The 17,901-nt window shown below is 50.2% G+C and overlaps 1 protein-coding gene across 2 annotated transcripts; it reads right to left on the reverse strand.

Moving 5' to 3' along the window:
- Positions 1-9,554: 9,554 nt before the first annotated feature.
- Slc35c1 (solute carrier family 35 member C1) lies at positions 9,555-16,471 on the reverse strand. 2 transcript variants are annotated; one of them, XM_090347849.1, is made up of 3 exons: positions 16,329-16,471; positions 14,202-14,728; positions 9,555-11,004 (listed from the first exon to the last, which is right to left on the reverse strand). In XM_090347849.1, the coding sequence occupies exons 2-3, from the start codon at positions 14,695-14,697 to the stop codon at positions 10,445-10,447; spliced, it is 1,056 nt and encodes a 351-aa protein (XP_090203975.1). In that variant the 5' UTR covers positions 14,698-14,728; positions 16,329-16,471; the 3' UTR covers positions 9,555-10,444. The 2 variants fall into 2 exon arrangements, with proteins under 2 accessions (XP_090203975.1, XP_090203973.1); XM_090347847.1 differs by lacking the exon at positions 16,329-16,471 and having other exon boundaries at positions 14,202-14,808.
- Positions 16,472-17,901: the final 1,430 nt, after the last annotated feature.

Raw genomic sequence — 17,901 nt, forward strand, 5'->3', positions numbered from 1 at the left:
ACCTGCCTTGTGAACGAAAGTAGTTTCATTCACAAACCCCAGTGAGATTGCCAACTAATGATTTCACTCCTCATATCATAAAACGAATAGGAGGATCCCACACAGATTCTTCTGATTCCAAAGCCTCTGTTTTTTTTTTTTCATTTAGATGCTGGTGGCTTACACCTGTTATCCTAACTAGTCAGGAGACTGAAATCTCAGGGTCATGGTTTCAAGTCAGCCCGGGCAGGAGAAAGTTCATGGGACTTGTATCTGCAATTAACCAGCAAACACCCCAAAATGGCTCCAGTCTTGAGTGAAAAAGCTATCCAAGAGTGTAGGGCCCTGAGTGCAAAGCCCTGAGTTCAAGCCCTAGTATCAACATACACACACAGATACATATACATACAGGCTTGCATTTGCTGGGCACAGGTAGCTTACACCTGTAATTCTAGTTACTCAGGAGGCTGAAATCTGAGGACCATGGTTCAAAGCCATCCGGACAGGAAAGTCCATGAGACCCTGGTCTCCAATGAACTACCCAAAAGCCAGAAATGGAGATATAGTTCCAAGTAGCAAGCTGCTAACCTTAAACGAAAAAGCTCAGGGACAGTACCTAGGCCCTGAGTTTAAATCACAGGGCTGCCATACACACAAACTAAGTTTGCATTTGCTGTAACCCTCTATGTGCGCTAAGATCCTCAGCATTTTACAAGTGGCAGGGTTTAAGGAAGACAGGCATGTCCTTATTTACTAGTGCATCAGAAGATTTGCAAGCTGGTATGAAATGTGGAGGTGGGGATGGGTAATTAAAAAATCAGGTGAGTTTGCTTTCCACCTGTGATTAGTGACTTAATGGCACTTTTGTGCAAAAGCTCTGGGCTGAATTCCACATGAATTGAAGAAACAAGGGTGGGTACTATTACCCTACCTCTTTTCTCCATTCTTCTGGAGTTTAGCACAGGGCTTGCTGATTGACTGATTGAATGTTCATTTTAGCAGCAAGGTGTCAAGGATTTTGGCAGCAGTGCTGGCCTTACTGAGTAGAAGACAATCTCTTTCAACTGACCCAATGTTGATTCCATATTTACAATTCTTTCAGGACTTGGGAATGAGCAATGAAGGGATTTATAGTCAGCAAGTTAGTGGCATTAATTGACACCCCTCTAAATCAAGCGTCAGTGGCAATCCTAGGCTTTCTGTCCCTTCCTGGGCTGTGTACAGCTGTTCCCTTAGCACAGGTCACATGGCCTACCCCAATCCCTTCCTAACTTCTAGTAATCCTGTGTCATTGCTCAGTGTGTGTGTCACCATCTGGGCCCATCTCATTTTGTAAACCTCTGCACCCCATGTGCTTCATTGTTCATCTGTCCCATGAGATTATAAACTTGGTATTAGATAATTCCTTCCATTCTCCCTCAGCACAGGGACCATGGCTTATTTACACTTGTTTTATTCAAGGTCCAGCCCAGAGCTTGGCACCTAACACTGAAAGATTATTTGAATGAAAGAGACCAGAGTTTCTGATTGCCAGGGACTCTAAGGTCTAGCTCAGTCCCTACACCTAAGCTTATTTTTGAATCGGAAGTAGAATGAATCAATGCCATCTCCCTTTATTTTCTTTTGAAGTACTATAATTTCTCTTCTTCTACTTCTTTTTGCTCTGCAAGGTGTACACCTGCTAAGGAGCAAATATAGAGCAGGGTCTCAAATTCATATGCTTTCTGCTGTATGACCTTGGGTAAGGAGTTAACTCCTTCCTTCCTTCCTTCTTCTTTCCTTCTCCAATTTTGCTCTCTTGTATGTAATACCTAGCCCTAATCGTACACATGCAATTTGTAGTACCATAAATGACTGAGTGATTAAAAGGCTGTACTTATCTTTTTATGTCCTCAAAATTACACCACTAATAAAGAACTAAGACAAGCAGTCAGTCTCCCCAAACCTCATCAGTTAGTGGTTTCCTGTCCCCACGTTAGCGTCTGAACTTGGTCTGCATCAAAACAAACAGCCCTCCTGCTCTGGAGCCTCACATGCTGAGCACATTTCATATTGCTGTGTGTTGTCTTTGTTCTGCCTGCTTATCACTAAGCAGATAAAGATGAATTCATTCATTGAATGCTGATTGTTTAGGCTTAGTAGCATTGTAACACTAAAGAAGCCGGAAGTGAATCTAGCACCAGATAGAATACTGCTGTGCAAAATCCACTTTGGGATTTGACCCTTTAAAAAGATTAGAAGAAATATGGAAGTCAAATATTGATTATTGTTGAAAGAGTTGAAACCATCAGGTACTACGGTGTTATCCCCCTGCTCCCTTCCCTCCCCCCCTCTTTCCTCCCTTCCTTCCCCGTGCTGTCACTATGTAGCCCAAGCTGGCCAGGACTGTGATTCTCCCATGTCAGCCTCCAGAGTGCTGGGATTACAGGTATGAAGTAGCTTTGGCTTGTGCTATTTCTCTTTGAGGAAAATCAGAACTGGTGACTTCATATTTACAAGCACCTCTGAAAAGAGGTTGTCATGAGAATTTCTACTACAGGTAGAAGGAAACAACTCACATTAGACAGTGAAAGGCCCAAGGAAGGATTATGGATGAGACAGATAAGCCAGGAAGTGGATAGGGACTTTCTTCCCTAAAGAAGACAGGTAAGTCCCATTTTGTCGTGTGTGTGTGTGTGTGTGTGTGTGTGTGTGTGTGTGTGTGTGTGTGTGTGAAGGTCCTGGATCAGTCAACCTTCTGCATTGGTCTGGCTTGTGCTTTGTAGACATTTGATGAGTGAGGTAGTGTTGTGCAGAGGGCCTTCCCTTGCCAGGGTCAGCTACCCGCGCCCTCTGGTGGTGACACAGGGAAGCGGCAGCTCCAGTGCAGTCCTTTGTGCAGGGCCCAGGTCGGTTTCCCAAGTCTACACCCAAAGCCTGCTTTGGCTTAAACATGTGTTTCTTTTGAATTATTCAGATTGAGAAGCTTTTTGAAAGCATGGGCTGTATCATTCTCCGAAATAAGGGTGAGAATAAGGAGTACAGGTATAGATAGAATTGGAATAAGACGGAATTCAGACTGCAGAAATCTGAGCATCTCACTCATGACAAATATGTCTTTGTAGAGAGAAGGGGAAAGTTAGCAATAGGTCATTCAGATTTCCCAATGTAAAAAATGTAAGATTTGGCTCCATCTCCCACCTACACACAAGTCAGAGCCAGGCACGGTATTTGCTTAATGTGAAAGATAAATAGCATAGGTGAATTTCTTCATCACCTTAAGTGCAAAGATTTCTCATCCCAAACATGAAAAGATAGTCACAAAGAAAACACTGATAAGTTGTATTAGGATTAAGAGTATTTGTTTTTTTTTATTTAAAGAATTTATTAACATTGATTTTTACATCATATTTCAAATGACATATTTAACAAACAAGTATTCCAAAAGGGAATCTCTACATACAATCACTGGCACTTAGATTTTAGTACATAATTAAAATTAGGCTGAGGGTTTATATGTCATAGATACATATTAATCTACTTAATAAAACATTATGTCTATAGAGTCATAGGTTTTTATGTTTATGCGGTTGTGTTTATATTTCTAATACCATGTCCATAGCATTGGGTACACAAATATTGAGTCCTCGCTCTTGTACTGTTTGGATCTAATAGCCACCTGTTAAGGATACCATGCACCTTTTGTTAGCATATTTGTTATTTAAAAAATCAGTAAGAAGGTGAAAAGTAAACTTCAAGCTGGAAGAAAATACTTGTAACAGTAATAATTTCTTTTTTCTATCTTTTTTTTCTCCCCGAAACTGTGGTTTGAACTTGAGGCCTTGCACTCGCTGGGTTTGATTGTTCATGACTAGTGCTTTACCACTTGAGCTATGTCTCCAATTTTGGCTTTCTACTAGGTCATTTAGAGATGGGACTTTTCTGCCTGAGCTAAGTTTGAACTATGATTCTCAGATCTCAGTCTCCCAAGTAGCTAGGATTGCAGGCATGAGCCACCAGTGCCAGATAGGTACAAATTGAGAATCCAGTGCTTTATGGATGGTACACATAAAAACCAAGTTTGCTTCTAGCACATACTGAATGGGCAGATGTCGTTAAAAAGTTTAAAGAGTTGGTAGAGTAATTAAGGGCTAAAGCCCCAAGAGAACTTCTTGCAGTGGAGGACATTGATTGCTGGCTTGGTGACCTGAGATCAGACAGCAGAAAAATGTATGTTTGTTTCAAAACCTCAGTCCCAGAGAATAGAATGTCTCTTCTCCATTCTTCCTAGGTCTGCACAGTCTTAGCTGGGGAGTGGAGGAGGAAATAAAGGAATAGACCTGATAGGAAAGAGTTTCAGGTCTGCAGCTCAGCAGGTCTTACCTGATTGGTCAGTTGTCCTATGCTTTATGTGCATAGGAACAACCAATCAGAGTGTAGCATAGGGTATTATACACCCCTCCATTCATAAATAGAGACCATTAGCAGAGCACCAGCCTTTCATTGAGAAACTACTAAGTAAAGTGCTTTGCATTCACCCTGTTGTCCGTGGACTTTATTCATTGAACAGCAAAAGAAATCTGTGCTCATGTGCATGAGAAGATGTACAGGAATGGTCACAGGAGTATTAACGAAATTTTTAAACCAGAAGCAACTCAAATGTCCATACAAGTAAACTATACAGACAAATGATGGTAGAGCTAAGCAAAGGACCACTACACAGCAGTAAAAACGAACAACGTATAGGCATAGGTGGCGACATGGATGAGTCTAATGAAAGATGCCAGAAAACATTTATATACACATACATTCACCATGTAAAGTTAATAACCACCAAGTTAATGTGCAGTGTAAATAACCAAAAAAGAAACAGCTCTTGTCATCCTCTAATTGACCATGTTAGAGCATATGACTCAGAGGCAGTAAGGAGGATCCGTGTTTTGTGTGACCGTTGTCATTCTCCATTCCTGGACAATTTTTTTTTTTTTTGCCAGTCCTGGGCTTGAGCTCAGGGCCTGAGCACTGTCCTTGGACTTTCTCAAGGCTAGAGCTCTACCACTTGAGCCTCAGCACCACTTCTGGCTTTTTTCTATGTATGTGGTACCGAGGAATCGAACCTGGGTCTTCATGCATGCTAGGCAAGCACTTTAACCACTAGGCCAAACTCCCAGCCCTCCTGGACAATTTTTATCACCCTATCTAGAGTAACTCTGTATCCACTGACCTAGCCGTGCTCAATACTGGTCCTGCCGCTAGGAGTTTGCCAGGTCTAGATCACCCACACAAGTGGGATTATGGAATATTTGTTCGTTGGGGTCTGATTCTTCCACTTAGCATGTAGCATGCGCCAGCACTTCATTCTTTCTGGGGCTGGGTAATAAAGTGACACGTGGATCTCATGGTGTAATGCCTACACTGCACGACCACCACCAAGAAGACCACCGAGAGCCAGACGTTCCGCAATGCAAAAGCAAGGCTTTATTCAGGTGAGCTGCAGCGTGGGGCCTCGTCTACACCCAGACCCAGCGGAGCTTAGGAGGAAGCCCCGAGCTGAAATTTTACAGGCCTTATAAAGGCAAAGACCACAGATTTACAGCAACTAGGTGTTTGAGTAAGATAAGGTAGGGGTTAGGGACATTCCAGGGCAGCTGGTTGAGTCCTAATTAGCTGTCTTGAGGGTAGTTTTATGGCTTAGAAAACAAATGCTGCCCCTGGAATTTACCGAAATTGGTTAATTTTAACACAGACAGGTCAGTTCCTGTTTCTTTAATTCTGTTTCTTTAATTTATGTGTGCTTTTAGGTCACTCATAGTTTATATAAACAGCAAGATGGTTACTGCCTCAGAAAGGGGGCCGCTTTTTGGCTCCTCAATGGAATACAATGGCAATTCCCAGGGTTATAAAAAAAAAGTCCCTGTCACTTCCTGGTGTCATAGCCGGTGATGCTGGTGAAATCCAATGTGGTGTGTGGCCAGGCAAGGAAAACCTCAGCACATGCCTCCCTGCACAGTGGGTAGCACAGAACAGTATGCCTTTTTAATCGTTATTTGGGAATGTACTCCTCCTGTTTTCAAAAAAAATATTCTTTTTTTTTTTTTTTAAAGGAGGCTTACTCTTGAATAGTCTCTGCACAACAGCCCCCTCCCCCCACCCATTTGTGTTTATCAGTGGCTTTTCATGGCATTGAGGTAAGTCAACAGCTGGGTGCTGGTGGCTCAGACCAAATTATCCTAGCCCAGCCGGGGATGCGGTGGGGGGGGGGGTTGGTGGGAGCTGAGATCTCAGGATCATGATTCAAAGCCAGCCTGAGCTGAAAGTCTGTGAGAATTTTCTCTTCAACTAAGCACCAAAACACCGGAAGTTGAGCTGTGGCTCAAGTGGTTGAGTGCCAGCCTTGAGAAGAAATGCTCAGGGGCAGTGCCCAGGCCTTGAATTTAAGCCCTACAGCTAGGGTGTGCGTGCACACACACACACACAAAGCTGAATCAAGGGACTGCTGTCCTATGCTATCTAACATTGGGTAAATGCTCAATGGCAAAGTGGTCTTCTACTGCCCCTCCCTCCCTCCCTTCCCCTCTCCCTCCCTCCTTCCTTCTCTCCCCCCTCCCTTCTGCTTGCAAATTGATTGAAGTATAATTAGGAAATATACATTTCATAAACTATATAGTGTGGTTTTGATTTATGAGCATGTTGTGAAATGATTACCACATCTACCCAATTAACCTACACATCACCTCATCTAGTTACCTTTTTTATTTGTGGTAGGAATATTTAAGATCTACTCTCTTAGCAATTTACAAGCACAGTATTATTAACTCCAATCCTCATGCAATAGCTTTTCAAATTAAAGCACCTCCCTAAGTCTAGATTTGCTTCTATTTGACAGGGTTTGGGCTGAGCTCTGAAGAGGTAGTAGGTATAATAGGTAGAAGGAACAGCATGCACAAAGGTCCTGGGGTGGGGCATTAAGGAACTGAAGATTAAAGTGCTAAGTGACATAAGCCCTGGGTCAGGTACCCTGTTTCCTGGAATCTTTCTGTTCACCTATCCCTCATAACAACAAAATGGCTACAGCAGATCCATTAACCCCCATCAAACTCTCCTTTGCAAGGGAAAAGAATCTTCAGGAACAATATGCCAGGCTACCTCCTCTTATTACTCATCCGCCAGAATTACATACATGCCCTTGCTTAGACCAGTAAGAAAGGATTACTGACAGGATTTAGACCAATCACAAGCCATCCTGGGGCTGGGGCGTAAATATAATCTAAGTACATTTTCTGCAGGTATGGAAATGCCACGAGGAAAACCTTTACTGCATACATTTCCATGTATACACCAACTAAAAACCAGAAACAGAGTAAATGACCCTGTGGGTTGACAGGGCCTGACATCAAGGAGGCAAGAGGTCATCTGATGCCTAAACAGGATGGGAGCTCTCTGACCAGGAAGAGGGAGTTCTGGGTAAACAGCCAGCTGTGGCTACACAGTGCAGAACCCACTTTCTGTGCCATTGTACCTGCTAGTCACATGATCTGAGCCCCTGATGATCTAGGAGGAAATCGATGGGCTAGAATTCACTTACCTTCTCTAAACTATGAAGTCCTCTGAAAATATTTCTAGTAATGTCGAAGGGCAGAGGTGGGCATGGTAGTACATGCCTATGATCCCAGCATACAAGAGGTTGAGGCAGGAGGCCTGTGATTTTTGTTGTTGTTGGTCTTAGGGCTTGCACTGAAGGCCTGGGTGCTGCACCTGAGTTCTTTTTGCTCAGGGTTAGCATTCTAATACTTTGAACCACAGCTGCACTCTGGTGTTCTGGTAGTTAATTGGAGATAGGTACCTCAATGACTTTCCTGCCCCACCTAGCTTTGAATGGTGATCCTCAGATCTCAGTCTCTTGAGCAGCTAGGATTGTAGGTATGAGCTATCAGGGCCCAAAGAGGTTTGTGATAATTTAAGACCAGTCTGGGCTTCACAGTAAGATCCTGTCTCAACATACCAACAAAACAAGCACCAGAAAACCTTGCTATTATTATTGTTCTTACACTGAGATTGTCCCATGGGGCAAAAGCAAAACAAAGAGCTGGTGACATTGCCCAGAAGCCCAACCCACAGAGCCAGCCAGTAATTGTTAGTTACACCAAGTGTTGAGAGGACATGAATGTAAGGTTTTGTTTTTTTTTCTTTTTTTTCCAGTCCTGGCTTGAACTCAGGGCCTGAGCACTTTCCTTGGGCTTTCTTAAGGCTAGAGCTCTACCACTTGAACCACAGCACCACTTTCAGCTTTTTCTATGTATGTGATACCAAGGAATTGAACCCAGGTCTTCATGCATGCTAGGCAAGCACTCTACCAGGAGGCCAAACTCCTGGCCCCGAATGTAAGTTTTTAAAACAAAGTCCAGAAGAAAACCACAACTCCGCACACCCCATTTTCTTTTGCACTTGAGCTCCACTTTTTGGGAACACCCCAGTGAGCAAGCGCTTCCTGGGCTGCAGCCCTAGCATATCCTCCTCTAGGAACTGGGGAGGTTTACCTGAGAGTGGGGTGCGCTGGCTGGAGGCTGGTGAACTCCTGCTATGATGGCCACAAGACTCTGGCTTCCTGAATGGTCTCTGATCTTGAAGCTCCCCAAGACACCCCACTTCCCTTCCAACAATGCCATCCCATTTACGTAGGCTGAAGTGTGACTTATCTTCTGCTGTGTAACAAAGCACTCCAAACACTAGGGGCTTGAAACAAGGATTCGTGCTTTTCCTGGCTGTGACAGGCTGGGGGGGTGGTCTTGTTTGCCCAGTAGGGGTGGTGGGCATGGTGTTGGCTCCACACCCCCTGGGTTCCTCGTTGGTATCCTGTTTTCTACTAGCTTGAACAAGGTCCAGGGTTGGCCCTGACTCCAGGCTGAGGCTTTACAGGAACAAAACCTAGCCCAGCTCCTGGTAGACAGCTGGTCCTCTAAAGGAGGCTGGGGGGGTAGTCAGGTGGAAGACTGAAGCCCCTTTCTGGATCCCATGAGCCCCTCTGAGCTGTGCCCTCCTGTGTAAGATGGGGGAAGGGGCCAGCAATGGACAGTACTCAGCACTGGGTCTGAGACAGCCAGTACCATGATGCATCTTAATTGACCCTTGCAGGTAGCCGGGGCCTGGAAAGGATGGGACAAGCTTTCCCACAGGGTCCCATGATTCAGCACACACACACACACACACACACACGATGTCTTGCTCAGGCTTTTATTAAATCACACACAGTTCAGCCATCTGGCCATACCAACTTCATTAGATCACAAAGGCAGGAGAGGTGCCACTGGCCCCAGTTTGTTTTCTTTTTAAAATTACCTCCTACAAGATAGGAGGTAAAAATGGTCAACCGGAGGGACAGGGGAGTGAAAGACACTCTGAGACCAAAAGGGTGAGATGGGGTGGGGGCGTCCCACGGTCTGAATACTTGTGGCTCCCCAAAACTCAGGTTAGAAGTTCTTGCCCACAAGGAAGTAGAACCTTTAGGGGGACTAGATGGGTGGGTGGAGAAACCCTGGCCACTAGAATTAGTTTGTGCTCTCATCAAAGAAGGACACAGAGAAGGCTAGATGTCCTCAACTTGAACTTGGGGCCTCAGGAACTTAAGCAGGGGAGAGGCAGGTCCCCTGAGTGCAGCCTCAAGGGAGGAGGTATGTGTTGATCCCTTTCTAGGGGGAGGTGGCTTAGGACCAGGGGTGTGGGGGCAGGGGGTGGCGGTGGGGTGGGGAAAACACATTTGAAGTAGAGGCTCTGAGCCCAGTCCTCCAACACCATCTGCCCACCCAAGGATGGAGGCTTTGGGAGAGGCAACTGGGAGAAGTGAAAAGAAGCACGCTCAGGCTGTCAGCTGAGCCAGGGAGCTGTGCCAGGGGTGGGCAGAGGGCAGGCAGTATCACCCCCTCCTGCTCCCAAGGGGCAAAGGAGCCGGTCAGGACAATCTAGGCCCAAGAACTAGGAAAGCTCAATGACCCTTTTTATCCTATAAAACATGTGTGGTCCCCATGTGCTAAAGCTACAGATACGGGGTACAGCGGGTGAGCCTTTTCTCACAGTCCTCCCTATCCCAGCCTCCTTGGAGGGTTGGGGGAGTGCCAGGGGAGATCATGGCTTTAGCTGACCCTTCTGCTGATCTTGGCAAAGGCTGCTACCCTTCCTCTCCCTGCCTGCCCTCCAAGGGCTGCCTGTTTTTACAGGGCCCTGGAGACACTGGGATTTCCCAGTTTCCTTCCATTGGCTATGGTGGGGTCACCCCAACTCCCCTGAGTATCAAGAAGAATACCCCTGAAGGCTGCATCCTGTCCCATCCCTGGAGGTAGGCTGGCCTAGGAGGGGTAGTTATTGCTCTGGGGTGAGCCAGACGTGGGATAAGTCCATAGGTCTGCCAGTGTTCCAACAGGACTGGGGGCCTCCTCTGGGGCCCCCAGACTCTGATCCCACCTGAGTTCATTCCCAGGGTTCCCAAAAGAGCTCATACCCCTACAGGACTTTTCTCATCTTCTTTGGGGCTGGGGTCCTCTTGAGTCTTCTTCATCTCCCAGCCCCTGACCCAGGTGTAGGCAGAGGAGCCACCCAGCACCATCAGATTGCTCGTCCACCACAAGAAGCTCTTGGTTTCTTCATAGTAGAGCACAGCCAGGACTGTTTGGGCGCAGGCCTTGGCCGTGCCAGACACATTGTGGGTCAGGGGACTGGTGAACTTGATCTGTAGTCCTGTGACGTAGCCGATGGCGAAGCCAAACAAGCCACCCAGTGTCATCATGCCCCAGAAGTGGGCGCTGTCCAGCTGGGCAAAGTCTCGGAGGGTCTGGAGCTCCCCAAGGAGCAGCAGCAGGGGCAGGAAGAGCACGCAAGCATTGACATTGTTGTAGAAGGTCAGACGCCAGATGCTGCTGTCCACAGCTGGGAGAACCTTCTTGGTGTAGATGGCGTTGAGTGAGACGCAGAGGCTGGCTAGCACGCCAAAGATGGTGCCCCTCAGAGACAGGGTGCCCTCAGCTCCTTCCTGGTCCACACCTAGCCAGAAGCCCCCTGTAGCAGGAGAGATGTGGGAGAGGGAGAAGGAGTGAGAGGGTACAAGGGACAGGGACTCATTTATTGTTGTGCCAGTCTTGGGTCTTGAACTTAGGGCCTTCGTGCTGTCCTTGAGCTTTTTTGCCCAAGGCTGGCGCCCCACTACTTGAGCCACAGCGCCACTTCTGGCTTTTTTTGGTGCTTAGTTGGAGGTAAGAGTCTCATGGACTTCCCTGCCAGAGCTGGCTTCAGACCATGATCCTCAGATCTCAGGCTCCTGAGGAGCTAGGATTACAGGTGCGAGCCATGGTAATGGTGGCACGGGCTGAGAGGGACACATTTTGACACCAAAGTTCACAGATTGTGCAGTTGCTTCCCCCATGCCATCCTCTGTAACCACATCCCAGGTCTCCATATTTCTTTGCTCCCGACAAGACATAGGGGCTAGGGACCTCCATCCTTTATCTAGTGGAGCAGGGCTGGGGGGCAGGGGAGGGTCGGGTTGGGGGAGGAGGGAACTGTTAACTTCTTTCATTATAACTGTAATCACTGTAACTAGGACTGCAAAATAGAAGGCTATGTCTGCCTGGGACTCTGGGCAATAACTGCACTGTACAGGTCAAGGGCTGCTGGATGGTGATGGTGACATTGGCTAACCTTGGCTATCCCTCCCTAGATGTCATCTTGGGAACATTCAATTCGAATGGCTCCTGGCCTGAAGTGGCCTGGGACCTGGGATAGTCTATGATTCTGCTCTTGGGTTGCTCAGCATTTCTGTGGTTTCCCATGGTGCACTGGCACGTCTCCACTCCCTGGGCCCTACATGCTGGCGTCCTGTGCCCGTGTCAGCCCTCTGTTTACCCTGGGATGACCACCTGTCCCCGCTGTTTCTCATCAGGCTCTGTGTCTACACCAGAAAACCCTCCTTCTTTCCAGAATGTTCTATGGTATCTCTACAGCCCTGTCTATTCCAGTGTAACTGTCATGGCCACCACACACCATCACCATGGAGTATAGGGGCTGAGCACGCCCCATTCCAGACCTGTAACCTGGGAGCCTGGCACAGAGCCTGGCAGGAGCTGAGCCACTTCACTGTTTAACAAAGGAATGGAAGTTGTGATGGAGGTGCATGTAACTATAAAAAAAAGCTAAGAATCGCCAGGAGTGTGGCCTAGTGGTAGAGTGCTTGCCTAGCGTGCATGAAGCCCTGGGTTTGATTCCTCTGTACCACATACCCAGAAAAAGCTGGAAGTGGAGCTGTAGCTCTAGTGGCTGAACACTAGCCTTGAGCAAAGCAGCTCAGGGACATTGCCTTGGCCCTGACTGGGGGTGGGGGGATAGGGGAGAAAAGAACTAAGAATCAAACATAGTAGTGTATACCTGTAATCCTAGCTGCATCATCACTTGTGCCCAGGAGTTCTGGGCCAGCCTGGGCAATAAAGTAAGACCTCATCTAAGAACCAGGAGCAAAGAACCAGGAGCACTGTCTACGCTAGACACAGAGGCATCTCCCTCTGTCTTGGAAGAGCTTCAACTCAGCAGGGACTCACAGCCCCCACCTGCTTAAGCAGAGACTCTTCTTATCCCCAGCTACCTGCTGGTTACCCTTTGAATGCAGAATCAGGACCAGACCTCAAGGATTCAGTCCCTTCCTCTCCCTTCCCCTCCATTCACACTGGAGGAAAGAAGTGCAGAGACTGGCCAGGTCTGGGGACTGCAGAAACCCTGCTTCCTGGCCCCGAACAGGCAGGCCACCATGGCTGGCCCTGTCCCCTGAAACTAACTCCCCATCAGCTTCTTGGGTTACTCTGGGGACTGACTTCACATTCTCCCATAGAGAGGACACCTCACTGTTTGCCTGGCAGAGCTGGTGGGACTAAAGTGTGATCCTGGGGTACTTGAGAGAGCACAGAGGACATGAGGAGAGGGTCTCAGGTCCCAGCTGGGGGGAGGTGAAGGTGGAGAGGGGTTCTGCAGTGAGGAGCTCCTTTCTTTCCACAACCATTCTTAGATCGAGCAGCTGGTCAACCAGGGGAACTATTTTCTAGGACAGACAGTGTGGCTGGGCCCCAACCCCACCCCACAATCAGGACACCCAGCCTGGGACTGCAACACCAGACAACAGTATATAGGCCAAATCAGACAAGCTGTGGTACAGGCTAAAACCTGAGCAGGTGCAGAAAAAGAACCCATTTCTAGGAGGCAGAGCCCAGTAGGCTACCCAGGGAGCAAGGCGCTAACCCAGAGGCCCCAACCCAGTGAATGACCAATAGGATATCTGAGGTGGTAGAAGAGTTCTATAACACCCCCTAGCCATGTGTGGCTATCGAGCACTGAAAATGTGGTCAGAAGAACAATTTAATTTCAGCAAAAATGTATCAACCTAGCTCTAATAGCCAATGTACAAAAATGGAGTAGAATGGTTAGAAGCACAGACCTGGGAGCTGGCCCATATGGGTTTGCATTCTAGCTTACTTTCTAACTGTGTGGCTCTGAACAGTGAGTATAACCTCTCTGAGCCTCAGCTGGTTTGTAAGGAGATGATCATTAAGTGCCACCACCCAGAGGACTTTTGGGTAAAGAAAGGAGAAGCTAAGGTGGAATGGAAATGATGAGCACAATGCCCCCTCCCCCACAATTATTTTCTGATGATTAAATCTGGTTAGAAAGTCAAAATATAGGTGTTGAGGAGTGCCAGTGGCTCATGGCTATAATCCTAGCTACTCATGAGACAGCAATATGGAGGATTGTGGTTTGAGGCCAGCTTGGGTAGAAAAGTTCACCAGAGTCCATCTCTAAAATAAGCAGCAATTAGCAGGACTTGGGTTTGTGTGTGTGTGTGTGTGTGTGTGTGTGTGTGTGTGTGTGACTCAAGTGCTAGAGTCTAGCAAGGAAGGCCCTTAGAGACCCCCAAGTTCAAATGCCAGTACTGTCCCACAAGTACAAAAACACACAAACAAAAAAACCCCCAAAAGCTAAAAACGGTGAGTTGTCCTGATCAAGGTCAGAGGTTGACCATAAAGATGCATTAGGCTCTGTCTACACAGCCAGACTGCATCCAGGCCCCTAGCTCTGCTAGTTATTAGCTGTGTGATTCTGGACAAGTTATTTCACCTCTCTGCCTGGTTCCCCCTCCTGTAGATGTATTGGAAAGTTAGCTGCCTTACTATGGGTGCAGCCGCCCGTCCCCTGGTCGGCCCCTGCTGGCCCCTTACCGATGATGACCCCGCAGGTGAGCAGGGCGTAGAAGGAAGTGGGCTGCTTGAGGAGCAGGTAGGAGAGCAGCACGTTGAAGACGGTGGTGAGCGAGCGGCCCACGTTGTAGAAGGCCACGCCCACGTGCTTGAGGCACAGGTTGTTGAAGGTGATCATGGCGATGAAGACCACCGACAGGGGCAGGACGCTGCGGGCCACCCGGAGGTCCAGGTGCAGGGTCGGGAAGTCCAGCGTCCCGGGGCAGCAGGCGGCCAGCGTGCTGAGGCCTTTGCACAGCAGCGCGGTCACCAGGCACTGGTAGAAGGTGACGAAGATCGGGGTGTCCAGTCGCAGGGAGGGGCTGTCCAGCAGGTACTTGTTGAGGAACACCATGGAGATGGACGTGAGCCAGTAGAGGGTCACCACCAGCGCGATCTGCAGAGCTCTCAGCAGGAAGGGCTTCTCCCCGCTGCCCTGCGCCTCGTCCGCGGGGTCCGAGGCCCCGGTCAGCGCCATGTGCAGGATCCGGGACCGCTTCAGGGGGGCCCTGTTCATGGTGGCAGAACGGTCGGGGGGGTCACTAGGATCCCTCTGCCAGCCCGGCCCCAGGTGTCACACGGGAGCGGGGGGGGGGGCGCAACCCAAGGCCGGGGGGGGGGCCCTTCCTCTGGGATGGAGCTGTGGCCTGGGGGACCCCCGGGGTGCAGCTCCACGCTCCCCCCCCCCGAGGTGACCAGGGCCAGCCAAGGCTGTGGCCGGGACCCAGCTGCCCGGAGATGGGAGGGGAGGGGTCGCAGGGAGAGAGGTGGGGGAAGGGAGAGGCGGGGCGGGGTGCGGGCACCGGGCGGAAGCGGGGGCCGCGGGGCGGGGGCGAGGGAGGGCGGCCGCGAGGCTCTGGGAGGAGAGGCGCCCGGGGTCACGCGGCCGAGCAGCCCGGGCGGGCGCGCGCTCCGGTTCGGCCCGCCGAGCTCCGGACGTCCGAGGCTCCCCCCGGGGGGCGGGGCCGGGCCGCACTTCCTGACGCGCCCCGCCCCGTCTTAAAGGGCCCGCGCGCCCGGCTTCGCGCCTACAGCCACGGTTCCCGGGGCCCTCGCCGCTCGCCGGCCGGGCTCGGTGTGCCTGGCGGGCTCCGGCTTTCTAGCTCTGGTGCCCACTGGTGGCGAGGGGGACCCTGGCCAGCCAGGGGAGGTCTTCTTGGGTGCCAGGGCCTCGCCCTCTTCCTGGAAGGGCGTCCGACCTCAGCATCGGCTCCGCACGCCTCTCCACTGCCCTGGGCTCCTTCCAGGTCCACGTTCCCGAGCTCCCGGGATCCGGAGAGCGCTCCGGAGGACCCGGGCACCGCCCTCGTTCCCGGGGATCCCCTAAACGAGGCTCGTGCCCCTCCCCGAGCCCAGGCCCGCGTCCAGACCTCATTCCCAGAGCCCGTTTTCCAGACCCGGTTTCCCGCCGCCTCCAGGGCCCTCCCCGGAGCCTGAGACCCGCGGCCGCGCTCCCGGAGGCCGCGTCGCCTCTTCCAGACCCGAGTCCGCCCTGGCGGCCGGATCCGAGCTTTGCGCGCGCCCCTCAGCCGCCGGATCCTGCCCGGGGGCCCTGCCCTGTCCCCCGAAAAATACCGACTCTCTGCGCCTGTTGGGCGTCCGGGCCGCAGGTACCGGGTCTGCAGGCGTCCGGGCCGCAGGTGTCCGGTCCGCCCGTGTCCGGCTCGCCGCGCCCCGGACACCGCCCCGTTGCACCTGCCGCGCCCTGGACCGCTTCCTCCTCCCGGTTCCCCGGGCCCCGAGGCCCGCTGGCCACGTCAGCCCTGGGGCGGCGGGACACATTCCGGCGGTGGGAGAAGGCCCCTTCCTCTTTCCAAGGGCATCCCCGCCCCCTTCCCACGCGCGCCTGGCACTTCGGGGGTTCACTTACCGCCGCTGCCACGTCCCAGAACCCGGCCGCATCCCGGGGCCGCTGGCTCCGATCTGAGCTTGGAGGAGGACCGGCGGGGTACGGCCGGCCGGTAGCAGCGGGAACCACCCCCTCCCCACCCCCCGCCCAGGTGCCAGGCCTGCCTGGGGGCTCGGGCGCCGGCCGCGCGGGCTGACCCTCGGGTTCCTGCCCGACGTTGGCAGCCCCCTCCCCGCCTCTGCCGCCCCCTCCCGCCTCACCTCTGCCGTCCCGGTTCTCTTCCTTGTCAAACCGAGTCAGCGCACTCGGTTCTGGGGCTTCTTGCCAAACCTGTGGCCTGCGTGGCTCGGTGGAGGAACTGGCCTCAAATACCATTGGGTTAGTACTGTTGGTGAAAAGACACAGCGACAGCACGCCTAGCTGCGGCTCTGATGGCGAGGCGGCCTCCGCTGCACGGGGAGCAGAGTTCTAGCCTGGCGTGGTCAGGGAGGAGCTGGGAAAATGGAGCATCAGGAAGGGTTCAAGCGAGTTATCTTACCGATATCTCCTGTTTGGGAGAACATTGAATCTGTTTGGGGATCCCACTGCTTCCTTAAACTTTCTGTTCGATTATGGCATTTAGTTTTATGGCTGCTTGGCAGGTGGTATGACTCTCCCTGAGCAAATGAATGAAGCAGGGGTTTTTAATTAAGATTTTATTGGGACTTTATATCTGATAGGCTTCTTATGCCATGAAGAAGTGGTCACAATCAGTGACTATGTTCAAAGTGGATGGTAGAGAGAAACATCTAGAAGAGAGTTGTTCATTATTATTATTATTACTGTTATTATTATTATTATTTGCTAGTCCTTGAACTCAGTCCTTGGGCTTTCCTCAAGGCTAGTGCTCAAACACTTGAGCCACAGCACCACTTCTGGCTTTTTCTATGTATGTGGAACTGAGGAATTGAACCCTGCTCTTTGAGAATACTGGGCAAGCACTCTACCACTAGGCCAAAACTCCTGGCCAGAAATAATTAATTTCTATATTTACCATTTTGGTGAAAATCTTTTCCTGCTTTTTCACCATTGTTTGCTTTCTTTGGTGTGACTGGTTGGATCTGGCACCTTGGAACCCCAGAATTCCATGCTTCTGGCCTTCAACCTCAAATATAAATGACCAATACATGGTACAAGATAAGCAAAGTGCTGAAGTTGGGCACAGGTCATGGGAATTCACTGTGAGAGTTTCTTTATGTTGGTGTACATTTGCACATTTTCATAATTTAAAGAATCTATATGGTGTACTTAAATACACGCCTGTCCTTAAATACACAACAGTCCTTGCTGGCCAGTGGGGAAGTGGGAGGACTTTGGAGAGAAGCCCCTGTCCTGACCTTGCCTTGGGGATGCTGGTACTCCTCCCTTCCTCCTCCAGAGGCAGGACTTCCTTCTTCCTGACAGAGTGTACTCCCATCTGGAAGCTGCCATCTGCTCACCATGGAATAAAGGAAGACTGACAGGATCCGTTGGTCTCTTGAACCCCACTTGGAGAATCTTTACATTTGCAAGATGGTGAGATTTTGTTTGTTAAAAGACATGCTTGCCACCAGATAGTCCATCAAAACAGATACTTTTCATGATGAACAGGGAAACCGTGGCTCTGAGAGGCCCTGGCTGGTTATCTGAAAGGCACATTGGAGGACTACTACTGGGTGCTGGTGCTTCACGTCTGTAATTGTAACCACTCAGAAACTGAGAGCTGAGAATCGTGGCAGAAAAGACTCTTCTCCCTCTAACCACTAACAACTGAAAGTGGAGCCATGGCTCAAGTGGTAGAGTGCCAGTGATAAG

The sequence above is a fragment of the Megascapheus bottae genome, chromosome 16 (assembly GCF_031878675.1).
Source record: "Megascapheus bottae isolate mThoBot1 chromosome 16, mThoBot2.hap1, whole genome shotgun sequence".
NCBI lineage: Eukaryota > Metazoa > Chordata > Mammalia > Rodentia > Geomyidae > Megascapheus > Megascapheus bottae.

What these genes read in the sequence shown, in the direction of transcription:
- Slc35c1 (XM_090347847.1), bottom strand. Translation starts at nt 14,736, where the DNA reads ATGAACAGGGCCCCCCTGAAGCGGTCCCGGATCCTGCACATGGCGCTG. An exon ending in CACCTGCGGGGTCATCATCG is followed by an intron (nt 11,005 to 14,201) that starts GTAAGGGGCCAG and finishes CTCCTGCTACAG; the next exon opens with GGGGCTTCTGGCTAGGTGTG.